At 36.9% G+C, this 17241-nt stretch overlaps 1 protein-coding gene across 4 annotated transcripts in view; it reads right to left on the bottom strand.

Moving 5' to 3' along the window:
• The window catches only part of LOC103711437 (squalene synthase 1-like), a 59577-nt gene extending 53357 nt beyond the window's left edge, over window positions 1-6220 (bottom strand). For 3 of the 4 annotated variants that reach the window (XM_088720963.2, XM_008797574.6, XM_088720964.2), the window contains exons 1-4: window positions 5933-6220; window positions 3794-3836; window positions 2655-2744; window positions 69-144 (exon numbers count right to left, since the gene is read on the bottom strand). In XM_088720963.2, the coding sequence (XP_088577089.2) occupies window positions 69-144; window positions 2655-2744; window positions 3794-3836; window positions 5933-6127 (404 nt within the window). In that variant the 5' untranslated portion in view covers window positions 6128-6220. The other variant, XM_089930441.1, reaches the window with a different exon arrangement.
• Window positions 6221-17241: the final 11021 nt, after the last annotated feature.

Below are 17241 nucleotides of genomic sequence, written 5' to 3'. Positions count from 1 at the left end.
TCGATGATAAAACATCTGTGACTTTTGGAAAATAGTTGCATAAAACAAGTATCTGAAAAAGAAAAGACCTTGCACCAAGCTCTAAGAAAGCAGTTGAAACATAATGAAATTTATCCATCAGAACTCTGTAGTCTTTCGTTCCACCTAGGAAAGAAAAGAACAAAAAGGAATTACAATTAGCAAGTCTTTCACGATATACATTCAAAGAAATCAATACCATATATTTAAGAATTAAGAGAACAAAGACTTCAATACCTTATATTCATGATCTTAGCGACAAATCCTTAACCAGAAAATGACTAAATCTAAGCAAGGATCCACCATGCAAGAACAAAGGAAAAAAACAGAAAGTAAACATAACTTTTATCCAACATTCTTCAATGTCTTGAGATGGCTATATAGGCCTATTTGACTTGAACCACTCAAAACCTAGATTTAATGTAAACTATTGATTTGACTGGACTTACCATAGCACCTAACCGATGCTTACCAATAGATAACGCAACTATATAACTGTTACCTCCCTTCATTCCATTAGAAAACCTTAAGCTACAATAATTGTAATCAAACAAGCTCACACGGTACATCTAACCTGTCCAAAAGAAGGGGCTCATCCCCATGTAAGTTACATATGTTATAAAATACAAACATATATTAATTAAAACTAAATTTTAACCAAAATGACTTATCCAACCACAGATTTGCTTCGGTTGCATGGGTCCTAGCTAATTATCTGGAAGATTTTTTTAAGTCCATGTTCTACCATAGGATCAACATGATTTATTAAAGTTCCAAATTTGCACATTCCTGAGTAGTTGTCAACCTGCTTGATGGATGCCCAAACAACCCTCAATCATCAATCTTAAGGTAGTTGATCACCTTCCAAATGAGTTCAATCATGCATCTCGGGGGATGTTATCAGATGGCTCATAGAATTTGTATTGCAATTGTTGATTCTGCATCGTCAGATTGGATCTTCCATGTTCTGGGCTTAGGATGAATTTTCAACTAATGAAGCATTGGACATAGGATTTTTGAATCATTAATCTTTGACCACCAGTTATTTGGATTGTTGATCCCACTTTTATAAGCTCAAAAACAAATTAGTCACTCATCTTCAAAGCCTCAGCCATCCGCACCACATCAGATGCTTGAGTAACTTGTTCAACCAAAATTTTATGGATATTGTTACTTATGTCCACTATAATCCTATTGATACAATCATACTTAGCACTGGTTTCTTGCAACACCTTATGAGCCCCAAGATGTGCCTCAAGATCATTTGTCTTTGGTCCACGAGGGTACTCATGCATGCTGATCTTTGTAACTTCTAGCTCCAGCTTACACCATTATTCATATGTGGAGGAACTGCATTAATTCTGGTCTACAATAAAGAACAGAAAACCCATCCTTCCTCTAAAATCCAAAAAACTTAAGAATTTTCTTTTAAAAAATGCAAGCAGCCAAGCAAATTTAACTCTCCTAAATTCTGCAATCTATGTGAAGTTGGCCACCAAATCTAAGACCACCAAGTTATTTCTCTGTTATTTCTCTTTTTTGTTACAATAGTTCTAATATATTGTTGCGCAGAACTTATTGTCTGCCAATTTTACTTTCAGTTTTGATCTGAAAATTGATCTTATTTGAACCTTTTGGGTCATAACAATTAAATTCTTTCTTAGCAAGCAAAAGTCAAACCTACCTGAGGAAAAACAAGTATTCTTGTTTTGGTTGTTTGATTAAATCCATGAAAAATACATGCAATGTATACTTGAAATAAAGTCAAAGTAAGTTCAGTACCTAAGTTATATATTTTTGGTCTTGAACGATATCATTCTACAGAAATAAAAGGCACATTGAATAAGAATTTAATTAGCAAAACCAAGCATTTTAAAGCAACAATGAGACAGAAGATTATGTTGACTTTCCAGAATTCTACTAGAAAGATTATTCTACAAGGAAGAAACCAATGTTTACCTTAGGCATCTGATCCATTAGCAAAGAACGACACAAAATTACAAATTTTTACAACCCAAAATTTTCTTATTTTTGGAATAACAATAAATTTGCATCTAGTCTAAATGTAAAGTGCCCATTTTGTTAATGTCTATTTTATTCATTTCAAAGATAATGTTATTGTCCATAATTTCAGCTCCAGCATAAAAATTCAAATATCTTACTGTCCCAAAACTAATGGTTTTTCATGTTTCTCCAAAACATTTGCTTTTATATCAGAGGCGCAACAGCTCAAAAACAAACATAGGCATAAGCCATTCATTTATTCTGTTATGACTCTGCATACAGTATTATCAGGTACATTCTATTAATAATTACTAGAGTAGGATTAATTTATGTTCTAACTAGTCAGTGCTAGAGAACAGTCAAAGTATACAATTTGTATGTTCTCTAATTGAACTACATGTGAAAGATGAAATATGAAGAATATGGTGCTTATGTGTGCACACAATTGTGACAAAAACGATTATGCATGACAACCTGTTTCACAGTGATTTAGGCAGTCAAATCTAAGATCTACGCAAAAGAAAAAGGTTTCTAATATGAAAGATTACAGGTACTGAAAATTGGTCAAATAGATATAAAATAAGTTCATGAAAAAATGAGACAAAATGCATTTACAAGACTACATCCCTTACATGAGAAATGCCAGTCACGGTCATATATGTGACGATGAAAGGACTCCAGAATTGGCACTTTGATGTCAGAAGGTATGCTGGTATCATCCTCTGCCAATTGTTTAGGAATAGCAGGATTAGAGGAGAAGCTCAATCTTCATAAATTTCCACAGGAAATATAGCAATCTGAAACATGTAATGATTGTGCAAGAGATTGTCAGAATGAAGAATATCTTTTGCTTCTCCCTTTTTCCTTGACTGTACTTATTGCTGTGTTTACAGCAGCTTGAAGTTTTTTTTTCTTTAAGATCAGGGCACCTTTTAGGAGAAGGCTTCTCCTTGATATCATCTTAAACAAGAAGTTGATGATGAAGTTGAGACATCAGGGAAATCTTGAGGCCGTCCTTCCATGAAGTTGACCAGTAAATCTCCAACATTTGGCCGTGAAGCAGGTGTTGACAATGTAACTACATTGATATTAATGGGGCTATTTCCCCAGCTACTCCTAAGTAGCTATTTAGCATTCATAATACTATTTGATCGTACAATATTAAGTTATGAGGACTGACCAATCAAGGGCTCATAGTGTGCCGCTTGTTCTCATACTCACCAAAGTTTACCAAGATTTTGTGACGCTAGTCTAGTTTTTCACAGTAATATCAACCAAATTCTTCAAATAGCTACTTAGGGAGCTAAGATATCTAGTTCTGGATTTGCAAAACCAATCACAAAAATGAGCCCCTAAATGATTATATAGAACTCTTTATCTTGATTTTTAACTAATTTAAAGAAAAAATTATATTACCTTCAAAGAAAGGCTTTGAGTTCTCAATCTAAATGAGAACATAGAAAGCACAGGTCTAGTTCACTGTATCAGTTGGGAAATAACTGATCTATTGAAACATTATATCTTGTTGTTAATAACCGAGTGATGATACTAAAACATATAGATGCATGTTTTTCGCCGCGTACTTGTTTTGTGCTTCAGCTTGTTATGTTGCAAGAAGAAATTTATATATCCCCAGGAAACATTTCAATATACATAACCTGATGCAATGATCTAAAAAACTGTGAGGACCAAAAATTAATTGTGGTTAATACTTGGTTTGAGAAAATAGACTCGACCATAAAACATAAGAGTCAAGATGATGGAAACAGACCAACAGTATCGAGGGCTCTGAGAACCAGATAGAAAATGCAAACCTACACAAACAATAGAGCCAAATTAGGGTTGTTATTCTCATAGTTATTTATGCTTTCTATATCTAACTCATGGGAATGATGACAGAAATTGGAAGCAATATAATAAAAGAATGTAACAACATCACTTTAAAAGAAAAATGTGGTAACATTACTTTAAAAGAAACATCAATTTTGCGGATGCCAAAGTTAGGGACTATATCAATTCATTTACAAAGTCTTAAGTCTCAGCATTCCTCCTTTTTGTTTAATGAAAAAGCTAAAAAGAGAGCATATAAGGTAAGAAGTAGTGATACAAGAAGTAAGCAAAGATAAAAATGAAATTTTTTTGTGGCATATCCACTAAAAACCACTAGTAAATGCTATTGCATTTAAATGAAAACCCCTGAAAAAAATGCTAATTGCAAGCAAAGATAAAAATGAAAGTTTTTTTTTTTTTTGGTGGCATAACCACTAGTAAATGCTACTGTATTTAAATGTAAACCCCTGAAAAAAATGTAATTTGCATGTGAACAAGCTGACCTCAAGTAAGCCAGCTCTAGCTCAATCTTAATTCATTATGCATCGTGCCAAACCTGAGACAGCTAACTTACTTTCTAGTCAAATATAAGCACTGTCATGAACAGCAGATTTAATAAGCCTGAAAAGAATCTAACATTTCTCAAACACTTTTACAAATACTTGGAGTTAGTTACCATGAATTTATCTCAATTATATTGATGAAGTACATTTTTATGTAAATCATGTCTTTTCAATAAATAAAAATTAAAACGTCCTTCAAACTAAAACAAGAGATTTTAAAGGTTAATAATTTATTTGTTCTTATCTTGAGAATAATCAAGCCAAAATTGAGTGAGCAAAATCTAACTGTAGCTCAGCTTGTTTCTAATGAAGGGATCCAAATTCGAGCCAAATTTTGATCCTAGCATGACCACCTCACTTGTTTGACTATCAGTTGGTTGCCACTATGTAAACAAAAAAGCAAATATTCAGGAGTTGAATAAGGGCAAATCTAATATTCACACCAAGATACAAAGAATGTGATCGAGAAAAATTGGCTACGGGCATCTCCATAAACAAGAAAGAAAATCTTGTCATCTTGGATGATGAACTAATTATTGTTCCCACAACAAACCACACAAAAAATACTCCCAAAATTCAAATTGCCTTGAGGAAATATAAAAGACCTGTCACCGTGAAAAAAGAAAACAATCTTTTGCACATCAAAGAGTCCTTTGGAAGCCAAAGTTGAATCAAGAAAGAACTTTCATTACCAATCCAAAACTATAGCAAAAAGGGAGAAGAAAACGAGAAAGAAGAGAACGTTTTAAACATACATAGACAATATAAACCTATTCAGAGAACGTGATTGAACGAGATAACTTCAGCCTCCATAAACAAGAAGAGGATCTAATTATCATCGCTAATAGTTTAAGCGTTCTTACCACACCGAAGCTCATAGACACCACTACCAGAAACCAAATTAACTCAAAAAAAAAACATAAAACCCATCATTAAAAAATAAAACAAAATCAAATCTTTTGCACGTTACAAAGTCCTCCGATGTCAGGATCACATAAAGAAACAATACTGACTACCAACCCAACACTATAACGAACAGAAACATGAAGACCAAGAAGAAATCCAAGAAATTAACGGAGCAACAAGGATCAGAGATGGAGAGAGAGGTTACGGCATTGCGGAGCATCATTAAAAAAAATAAAACAGAACCAAATCTTTTGCACGTTACAGAGTCCTCCGATGCCAAGATCACATAAAGAAACAACAATGACTACCAATCCAACACTATAATGAACAGAAACACGAAAACCAACAAGAAATCCAAGAAGTTAATGGTAAAACAAGGATCAGAGATGGAGAAAGAAGTTCCGGCATTGCGGAGCATCATTAAAAAAAATTAAAAAAGAAATAATACAAACCAAACTTTTGCACGTTACAGAGTCCTCTGATGCCAAGATCACATAAAGAAACAACAATGACTACCAATCCAACACTATAATGAACAAAAACACGAAAACCAACAAGAAATCCAAGAAGCTAACAGGGCAACAAGGATCAGAGATAGAGGGAGAGGTTACGGCATTGCGGAGCTCGGGGCCGAGCTGCTGGATGACCAGAGCGAAGCTCCGAGAGACCTTCTGAAGCATGGTGTAGGAGAAAGCCCAGTGGGGCTCCCCCGGGATCTGCTTCTTGATCCGAGCCGCCGCCATCTTCAGCTTCACCAGCGGGTACAATTCCTCCGGGTGCTCCACGATCGCCCCTAACATCCTCATCTCGCCTTCTCCTCTCTCGCCCTCCGCCCTCGCTCTCTTCTCCCAAACGCCGGCTCTCGCCTGGTTTTATTTCTTTCGGAAAGGAAATCTCGGCCCACGGTTTTTATCTTGGTTTATATTTTTTATATGCTCGGCCCGGTTCAGATCGAGTTGGATCCAGCGACCCGAGTTTGGGGAACCGATCAGAGTCCACATCTGGTAGGACCGGGTCCCGATGTCCGCATGTAAACCGGACCGGGTCCGGTTATCCGAATTCGCGGGATGGAGATTGGGATAAGCAATCCCGATTCCCCGGCGGTCGATTTGGCGGTTCATGGGGCGCCCGTCAAGTACACGTGGCTGGCTTAGGGGCCCACTTCCCGTGTAATGCATCCAAGTTGTGCCATCTACCAGTGCGACCAGAAATTTGTTTTATTAAACTGCAATCAATGCTTCAACTGTCGCTGACTTGTTTTGGATATTTTTATCGAAGCAGACAGGGCATGCATTATCTCGAACGCTTCCATTCTTTGGGCAGTACGGTTTCTCTCACGTTCGCGGCATGAGAGCCCGCCAACGGGGCTTTCCATACCTTGCGCCGAGTGCTCGTTTGGTTCGAATAAATAAATACATAAATAAATAAATAAATAGATAATAAATAAAAAAAAATATTGTTTTATTAGAGTTTTAAAATAAAATTGAGAAATTAGTATTTTTATTAAAAAATTAAAAAAAATTATGACAGGTATGAAAAAGTTATTTTAGCACCTATTGAGAATTGGAGTATTTTTTTCAAAAATAGTCATAAGCCATCGAAATTCACAGATAGCATTTTTTTTTTACTAAAAATATAATACGTATCTCAGGCAATTTTTTTAGAAAATTAAATACTTAACAAAATATAGATCACTCTGCAATATACTACTTTTTCATAATCAACCTAACATTCCAAAAAAAAATTTTATGTATTATATTTTTAAAAATTATATTTAAAAAATATTTTAGTAAAAAATATTTTTGTGAACTAATTAAATTCAAAAAAAAATCGCTAAGCGAAAATTGTCGGATTGAGGTAGAACAAGGGGATGTGATATAAAAATTTGCAAATATAGGGCTTAACGTAAGTCAGAGATGTAATCCCAAGGATTCATACTATACTGGCTATGGCAACGGGTATGCAAATATGAAAATTTTTTAATCAAAAATGCTAAAAATCACCAATCCCCGAGCTGGGTAGGCGACTGCAAAAGGTTTTTTTTTTTTTATGTAGAAGGCAAAATATAGATAAGGTGCAATTAATGTGTGATGTGTTCAAGTCATTGGGGATGGTTTCGGATTTATTATTTGCAAGTTATGGTCGATAATTTGACGGGATATAACGCATCTTATTGCAAACCTGCCGAAGTATCCATCATTCGGTGACACCCTGATAGCGAGTGATGTGAACCGCATGCTTTTAGTTCTTCTTCTATGAAGGTAAAACTGGATCTTATTATTTTTAGCAGATCAGATTGAACTCATTTGTCGCTGACATAATTGATAAGGACGACGCGTTCCCCATTTAGCAGATTGAGCAAGATAAGATTTTATTGAGAGCCCTGTCAATATCAGAGAATTGGATATCAATTTATTTATATTCATATTTATTTTTGTTTAATGTATAAATATATATTATATTTATTACAGTCAGCTTGCTTCGGCTACATTTTCACTCCACTATTTATTAAAATTTTTGACATACAAAATTGTATATCTTTAATAAAAATTGATCTCGGTAAAAAAGCCATAAATTAGAAAATAAACAAATCATAAATTATATAGTAGATGGTGGTACTCTTATGATTTAGAAAATAAAATTAGATAAATAAAAAATATTTGCAAGTTAAAACTCACATGTTTCTCCAACTTGTTAACATATTGAGTCCCAGCATAGCACAAGAAAAAAGAGAGATTCTAAGGGTTGGGCGGCATACTTTTATTTCTATTTTTATTTAAAAATAAAGCTGTTGAAATTATAAAAAAAATATTTGGTACTATTATTTTAATTTTTTGTTTTTTGTTTTTTAGAGATCATTTTCACCATTATTAGAGAAGATGAAAGTATGGATACTCTCAATATTTTAAAAAATTAAAAACTCATATATTTACCACTTCCATCGACACTGCCTCCATCATAACTGCCGCAGCACACTATCGCCACTATCATTATCCGTGTTGCCATTGCCACATCTATCATGCCCTAAACCTATCTCCCAAGTCAGCCATATGATACAACCGCACATTTTCTAGGATAAGGCTTCAGAGAATATACAAGACCTGAAAATTCATTGCAATCTCAATATCCATGAACAATAACAATCTCAATTCATAACAAGTAACAAAATATGTATAATTATAAAATTTAATTATCTAACTTATACCAATATTGCTCTATCTATTCATCTTTTCACCCGTGATCCCAATCATAGTTATGTACTAAGCATCCTGCAACATTGGAAAGAAAAGAAAAAAAATATGATGTGAGCTTTAAAACCCGGTAAGAATCTCTGCACATCCATACTAATATAATAATATAATTTGAAAATAACAATAAGCAATATCAAAATGAAAACAAAAATTACGAAACCTCTTTTCAAACATCCAATATAACTCAAGTAACCGACAAATATTTGCATAAACATACACCAAATATCTGGCTTATCAAGAGAGATATAACATAAATATTGTTGACCCCCTAATGGATTTTGATGAATACAAAACACTAGAGTATAATTTTCTTTATCTTAACAATTTATTTGAGGATTTCAGGTGTTTAATTAAGAATATTGTTAAGAAATTTCTAGGCAAGTTCCCATATTTTTCAAGGATTTATTGAAGAATTTTTGAGATGAAGAAAACAGATCAGGGACAGCCGAGACGTCTCCGGCACCTGGCGAGGCATCTCGCAGGAAGAATTGGCACGTCTAGAGACGTCCCCGGCACCTGGCGAGGCGTCTCGCAGGGTCGGAGTTGACTCCCGACTTTGCGGAGTCGACTCTCTCAGAGGCGGCAGAAAGACCAATTTTAAGGGATGCGCGCGAGTCGTCTCCGAAGGACGCGGAGTCGTCCCCACGCATAAAAAGCAAACTTCCCGAGACGTCCCCAGAAAGCGCAGAGTCGACTCTCTCAGGGGATTCCAGAGGACTTGTTTTTTGGTGATAAAACTACGGAGTCATCCCCGACGTCGCGGAGTCGTCCCCACGCATAAAAAGCAAACTTCCCGAAGACGTCCCTAGAAAGCGCGGAGTCGACTCTCTCAGGGGATTCCAGAGGACTTGTTTTTCGGTGATAAAACTACGGAGTCGTCCCCATGCAAAAAGCGCAAACATCCCGAGACGTTCCCGTAAAGTACCAAGCCGACTCTCTCAGAAAAACAGAAAAACAAGCATTCAAGCTGCTCTTCTTCAGAGACGTCCCCGTAAAGCGCCGAGTCGACTCCAAACAACGTCAAAAGAAATTTTATACAGCCGAGACGTCTCGCGTTCAAGCGGAGACGTCTCCGGAGCGCCTGGGACGCGACTGACACACTTTTGCAGGTTTGTTTGAATTTCAAACGTTCATATTTTTGTGTCTAACGGATCTATTGCTTTTTGGGCTATAAAAGGGAGCTTTTAAGTGCCTTCCAACAACTTCTCACCAACCTAACACAAGATCATTCAAGAGAGAAGAAAGAGAAAGAGGTTCAAGGGAGTTAGTGCTTTCAAGAGGAGAAATCAAGTGCATTCAAGCTTTCCCATCTGATTTCGTGCTCAACTACTCACTCCCACTCGGCATTCAAAGCTCACATTCAATCCAACGCGATCCACATCGGAAGAACCACCATTATCCACGCTTCCAACGGCAAAAAGGGTTCTTCGGGTTTTGTTATTTCTCATTGATATATTTGCCTTCTTAAGAGCTTTCAAATCTTTGTGAAACACTCGTTTATTGTGCTTGTTCCAGTCAAGGGACTTGGAACAAGGGATAGGCGTCCCAAGCCTAGGTTAAATTGGGAGATTGTAGGGTTCGTTGTTAGCCCGGTGTAAAACAACGAGTTGGGTAGTGCACTCGCAAAACTACCGGACTGTAATCGCGGATTATAGTGAAATTTCCAAAGGTATTTGGGGAGTGGATGTAGGAGCAGTGGAAGCTCCGAACCACTATAAATCTTCGTGTTTGCGATTGACTGTGCTTATAGCTTTATCTTTACTTTAGCGCATACACTTGTGTGTTTTGTTTTTAATTAGACAAAAAGTTTAAAACACCCAATTCACCCCCCTCTTGGGTGACCATCTCTGGGCAACAAGTGGTATCAGAGCAGGTGCTCTGTGTATTTCTTGAAGACCTAATTGTCTTTGCCAAAGATCTAGATGGCAACACCCTTCAACAATGTTCCTGCTGAGGGGCAGGCTACCAATAGACCTCCACTCTTCAATGGGACAAATTATTCCTATTAGAAGACTAGAATGAGGATCTTTATTCAAGCACAAGATTATGCCTTGTGGAGGGTTATAATCAAGGGACCACACGAACCATCTCACATATTTAATGGCATTCAAGTTTCCAAACCTGAGGAGGATTGGGATGAGAATGATAGTAGGATGGTTCAACTCAATGCTAGAGCCATGAACTCATTGTTTTGTGCTCTAGATGTGAATGAGTTTAATAGAGTCTCCACCTGTAGTTCCGCCAAGAAAATATGGGATAGGCTTGAAGTTACCCATGAGGGTACCAATCAAGTCAAAGAATCTAAAGTGAACATTCTAGTTCACAAATATGAGTTATTTAAGATGGAACCCAACGAAACCATTTCATGCATGTTCACACGCTTCACTGATATAATAAATGGTCTAAAGAATTTGGGTAAATCTTACACTAATCCAGAACTTGTGAGTAAAATTCTCAGGTCCTTGCCAAAAGCTTGGGAAGCGAAGGTCACGGCGATCGTAGAAGCTAAAGACCTCAACACATTGGCACTTGAACAACTATTGGGCTCATTGATGACGCATGAGCTCACAATGAAGCAACATGAAGAAGATGTGCCAAAGAAGAAGACAATCGCACTCAAGGCTACTTCAAGTGTTTGTGAAGAAGAAAGCAGTGAGAGTGAAGAAGAAAGCGAAGATGAGGACATGGGCTTAATAGTAAGGAAGTTCAAGAAATTTATGAGAAGAAAGAAACCCTTTCCAAGAAAGAAGTTTGGAGGGAGAAATGATTGGGAAAAGAAAAAAGAAAAGGAAATAGACCCAATCATATGTTATGATTGCAAGAGACCGGGACACATCCGTTCCGAATGCCCTCAACAGAAGAAGCACTACGGAAAGAAGAAGAAGAAGAAGGCGTTGAAAGCAACTTGGGATGATAGTGACACATCCTCCTCTGAGGAAGAGAAGGAAGAGACCGCCAACTTATGTTTCATGGCATTCAACAACGATGAGGTATGTCAAAGCTCAACTACAGATTTTACTTTAGAAGAATTATATGAAGCCTTCCAAGAGCTCATGAGTGATTGTAGTATGTTAGGAGCAAAAAATAAAGAATTAAAGGCCTCCAATCAAAATCTAAAGGATGACATTGAAAACTTACTGATTGAGAAGGAGAGCTTTGAAAATGTTAACACCATTGACCTAGAAAATAAAAATTCAAAACTTAGCATTGAAAATAAAACGGCAAAAACACTCATTAAGAAATTAAATCTAAAAGTTAAATTCTTACTCAATAGTAATACCTCACTTGCACAAAATGTTGAATCCCTTAAAAATGATAAGGAAGAATTGGCTAAAGAAAATTTGGATCTTAAAAATGAGGTACATAAGTACAAACCAATTGTGGAGAAATTTACACATAGCTCTGAAAAATTAAATCTTATTCTATCCAATCAAAGAGCTGTTTTTAATAAAGCCGGATTGGGATACAAAATTAGCAAACAACAAAAATATCTAAAGAATTTTTTGTGAAAGTAAAAGATATCAAAACTGAAAAACCTACATGCTTTCATTGTGGGAAAAGTGGACATAAAGCCTATTCTTGCATTCAAAGAAAGATTCAAACTAACAAGAATACATTTGTAAAGGGTAAAAACACAACTAAAGTGTGGGTGCCTAAGGGAACCAACTACACTAACCAAGAAGGACCCAAGAAAACTTGGGTACCTAAGGGCTTCATATGATTATTTTGCAGGTATGCCTTGCAGCCGGGAGTAAAAAGAGAATGTGGTATCTTGATAGTGGTTGCTCAAGGCATATGACCGGTGACAAGAGCCTTTTCGTCACCTTAAAATCGAAAGAAGGAGGAGTAGTCACATTTGAAGACAATGCTAAAGGTCAAATCATTGGCGTTGGTAAAATCTCCATATCACCTTCCTCATTTATTGACAATGTATTGTTAGTTAATGGATTAAAACATAATTTATTAAGTATAAGTCAATTTTGTGACAAGGGCTTTAAAGTGTCTTTTGAATCTTGACTATGCATAATTAGTAGTCCAGTTGACAATGAAATCATACTTACGGGACATAGGCGTGGAAATATTTACATGGTAGATCTTGATGATCTCACCATAAAGGATGGCCAATGTCTTGTAGCCATGGATGCCAAAGTCAATGAGACTAGCTGGTTATGGCATCGTAGGTTAGAGCATGCTAGCATGGATTTAATTTCTAAATTGATTACAAAAGACCTAGTCAAAGGACTACCAAAAATAGACTTTGAAAAGAACAAAATCTGTGCTGCATGTCAACTAGAGAAACAAACAAGAAGTTCCTTCAAGTCTAAGAACATAGTCTCAACATTAAAACCCCTAGAACTAATTCACATGGATTTATTTGGACCTACTAGAACTGCTAGTCTAGGGGGTAAGAAGTTTGGTCTTGTAATTATTGATGATTTTTCACGTTTACATGGGTTTCATTTCTTGCACACAAAGATGAGTCCTTTTCCGCTTTTATCAAGTTTCATAATAGGGTTTCGAATGAACTCAATCTTAAACTAAAAGCAATTAGGAGTGATCATGGTACCGAGTTTGAAAATCAGCATTTTGAAAAATTTTGTGAAGAAAACGGTATCAATCACAATTTCTCGGCACCTAGGACACCCCAACAAAATGGGGTGGTAGAAAGGAAGAATCGCACACTAGCAGATATGGTTCGTACCATGTTGTGCGAATCGAATCTACCAAAGTACTTTTGGGCTGAAACAATAAATACTGCTTGTCATATTTTAAACCGTGCTTTAGTTAGATCTATCTTAAAGAAAACACCTTATGAGTTAATGAAAAATAAGAAGCCCAATATAAGCTATTTTCATGTTTTCGGTTGTCGCTGCTTTATTTTAAACAATGAAAAGGACAATCTAAGTAAATTTAGTGCTAAATCAGATGAGGGGATCTTTTTAGGTTATTCCTCATCTAGTAGAGCATACAGGGTCTTCAACAAGAGAACTCTCGTTGTTGAAGAATCCATTCATGTTGTTTTTGATGAAGCTAATGGAGATTCTTCTAGAAAAGAAGAAGATGGTGATGCAGGTATACTTGAAGACAGAATGAAGAAATTCTCCATACAAGACAAACAACATGAGGACGAGATCAAAGAAGATACAATTCAACAAGGTGAAGAAGATCAACCTCCAACGAGAAATCAAGATCTTCCTAAGGAATGGAGGTATGCACATGGTCATCCAAGGGATCTAATCCTTGGTGATCCGTCACAAGGGATAAGGACAAGATCCTCTTTAAGAAACACTAGTAATTATCTTGCATTTGTTTCACAGATAGAGCCTAAATCACTAGAAGAAGCCGAAAAAGATGAAAATTGGATAAATGCTATGCAAGAGGAATTAAACCAATTTGAAAGAAATCAAGTTTGGACTCTAATGAAAAGACCCCCTAATGTTTCAATTATAGGCACCAAGTGGGTATATAGGAATAAACTAGATGAAGATGGAATAGTAATAAGAAACAAAGCTAGGCTAGTAGCCAAAGGATATAATCAGGAGGAAGGGATAGATTTTGATGAAACTTTTGCTCTTGTTGCTAGGTTAGAGGCTATTAGACTACTTTTGGCATATGCATGCTTCATGGATTTCAAACTCTATCAAATGGATGTAAAAAGTGCCTTTTTAAATGGTTATATAATGGAGGAAGTTTATGTAGGACAACCTCCAGATTTTGAGAACCACTTACATCCAGATTATGTTTTTAAATTGCATAAAGCATTGTATGGACTTAAGCAAGCCCCTAGGGCATGGTATGAAAGATTAAGTAATTTCCTAATTGAAAATAAGTTTAAGAGAGAAAATGTAGACAAAACCCTCTTCATTAAAAGAAAAGGGAATGACTTATTACTTGTGCAAATTTATGTGGATGATATAATTTTTGGTGCTACTAATGATAGTCTTTGTCAAGAGTTTGCTAAGCTAATGCAGGGAGAATTTGAAATGAGCATGATGGGTGAGCTCAACTTCTTCCTTGGGCTACAAATAAAACAATCAGAGGAAGGCATCTTCATCAGTCAGTCCAAATACATCAAGGAAATGTTGGAAAAGTTCAAGATGAAGGATGCAAAGGAAATCAGCACACCCATGGGCTCAAGTTGCAAGCTTGACAAAGATGAAAAAGGTAAAAGTATAGACTGCAAATTGTACAGAGGTATGATAGGTTCTTTACTTTACCTTACTGCTAGTAGACCAGACATATTATTCAGTGTTTGCATGTGTGCTAGATACCAAGCATGTCCTAAGGAATCACACTTGCAAGCTATTAAAAGAATATTCAGATATCTAGTAGGGACATCTAATGCAGGCTTATGGTATTCTAAACAATCTGATATAAATTTAATTGCTTATTCCGATGCTGATTTTGCCGGGTGCAAACTCGACAGAAAAAGCACAAGTGGCACATGTCAATTCTTGGGTGCCAATTTGGTTTCTTGGTTTAGCAAGAAACAGAATTCAGTTGCCTTGTCCACAGCTGAGGCTGAGTACATTGCAGCTGGAAGCTATTGTGCCCAAGTTCTTTGGATTAAGCAACAACTTGAAGATTTCAGTATCAAAATGGACAACATACCAATTAGATGTGATAATACAAGTGCAATTAATTTAACAAAAAATCCTGTTCAACACTCTAAATCAAAACACATAGAGATTAGGCATCACTTTATAAGGGATCATGTGCTGAAAAATGATGTGATGATTGAGTATGTATGTACTGAAAATCAATTGGCCGATATCTTTACAAAGCCCCTTTGTAAAGATAGGTTCAACTTTTTAAGGAATGCTTTGTGTTTGTATGATCCTAGCAAATATATTGAATTTGTAATGCAATGTTTTGTAAGCTCTAGAGATACATGTGAATGCTACTCAAACTAATAATACACTTCAAAGTCACAAATAGCAAACCTAATATCTAATAAGTGAAAACATGAATCTATCAAAGTTAGATGACGAATTGTTTGACTTTCCGGAGGATGGTTACCCTCCCTTGGACTCTTCATGGAGATATTTTCAGAGCCTATTTCATAGGCATTCGAAATTTGGTCAAACATTCCTCATTTCAATATTGATAATTCAAAAATCATTATCAAACTTTTATAGGATGTATTATTGAAGGGAAGGATCACAGGGAAACTCACTCTATATTCACCAAAAGAAATCACGCTGATTATTGTGGCTGAATAAAATAAATTGAGAAAAGATAGAAATCTTTCTGAAATTTTTCAGTGCCGGAGACGTCTCTGGCAAATCACAGAGACGTCCCTCCGGCGAGACGTCTCGCATTAGTCGCGGAGACGTCTCGGGGACCGAATGAAAGTTTTTAAATTAGGTCAAAACAGCTCGAGCCGACCCGAGCTATCTTCTTTCGTCCCCAACAAAAACACAAACCCTAGCCTCCATTTGCTCTCCACCACAAACCGAACCAAAATCTCTCCACATTTCCCTAGATTTCCAATCCATGGCACCTAAGAGAGCTAGACGAACGGGTGGGAGGCGTCCTAGAGTAGCGAACGACGACGAGGAATGGAGGGAAGAGCCTTCCGCGCCGTCTCCTCCGGTTGCTCCGCCAACCATGACCCTCTCCTGTGCAAATCGCACAGTAACCACGAGTAGGTACATTGATTTTCAATTTTTAGCTAGTGAGGGGTTCTCTATTGGAGAGAGACTCCGAGCCCAAGATTGGGAATACCTATGTTCCCTAAATATGTCAACCTATCCCGGCCTAGTGAGAGAAATGTTTAGCAATATGGCCTTAGGGGACTCGGGGTATACCGGATATGTCCGAGGGACATTGATAGAAATCAATGAGGATATCCTATCTAGCTTATTACAAATCTCTAAATACAGTGAGGCTCCGACCTCACATCCCCAAAGGGAGATTGCCCTAAACCTACTTTTAGGAAGAGAGGACTGCAGCCCTCTTGACATAGTTAACTCCCAAGACCTCAATGCCGAAATGAGATTGCTTTTGAGCATAGTTAACCGGGTCTTGTTTCCAAAAACAGGTCGCTTCGATTTCGTTTCGGAGCGAGACTTAGCTATTATGCACCATATCTTGCTAGGGATTCCCCTAAACCTACCTAGGCTCATGTTGAACTACATCTCCATATGTCATAGGTATTCCAGATTTAGCATACCATATGGGATGATTTTTACCCTACTGTTCAAACATTTTAAGGTTCCAATTCCAGAAAATGAGCCGGCAAAACCTTTAAGAAACACTGACTACTACAATAAGAGCACATTACATAGGATGGAGTTTCACAAGAAAAACGGGTCTTGGGTTAAGGCCCCTAAAAGAAAATTCCAAACCATAGAGCCTGAGATCCCACATCAGGAGCCTGACCACCTCTCACCTCCACATAGTCCCATGGCTTTTCCTGATGTACCTTCCAGCTCGGCTGGACCATCCACCTCAGTGCCTCCTCCTCCAGTCAGTGGGCCATTCACTCTATCAGATGAGCAGATGCACACCCTAGCATCTGTGATATGCCAGCAGATGAGGGAAGAGATGAGATCAATAGTCTCTGCTGAGTTGGCTCCCATCCGTACCTCACATGAAGCACTTCTACAAGAATTGAAGGAAATCAAAGTTCAGATAGAAGCTACAGCATCAGAATTGGTTCATGT

The sequence above is a fragment of the Phoenix dactylifera genome, chromosome 1 (genome assembly GCF_051530095.1).
Source record: "Phoenix dactylifera cultivar Ajwa chromosome 1, Ajwa_hap1_PhDact_Kaust_v1.1, whole genome shotgun sequence".
In the NCBI taxonomy this organism is placed as follows: Eukaryota; Viridiplantae; Streptophyta; class Magnoliopsida; order Arecales; family Arecaceae; genus Phoenix; species Phoenix dactylifera.
Note: the sequence above shows the minus strand (reverse complement) of the source record. Positions and strands in the feature narration are given on the sequence as shown.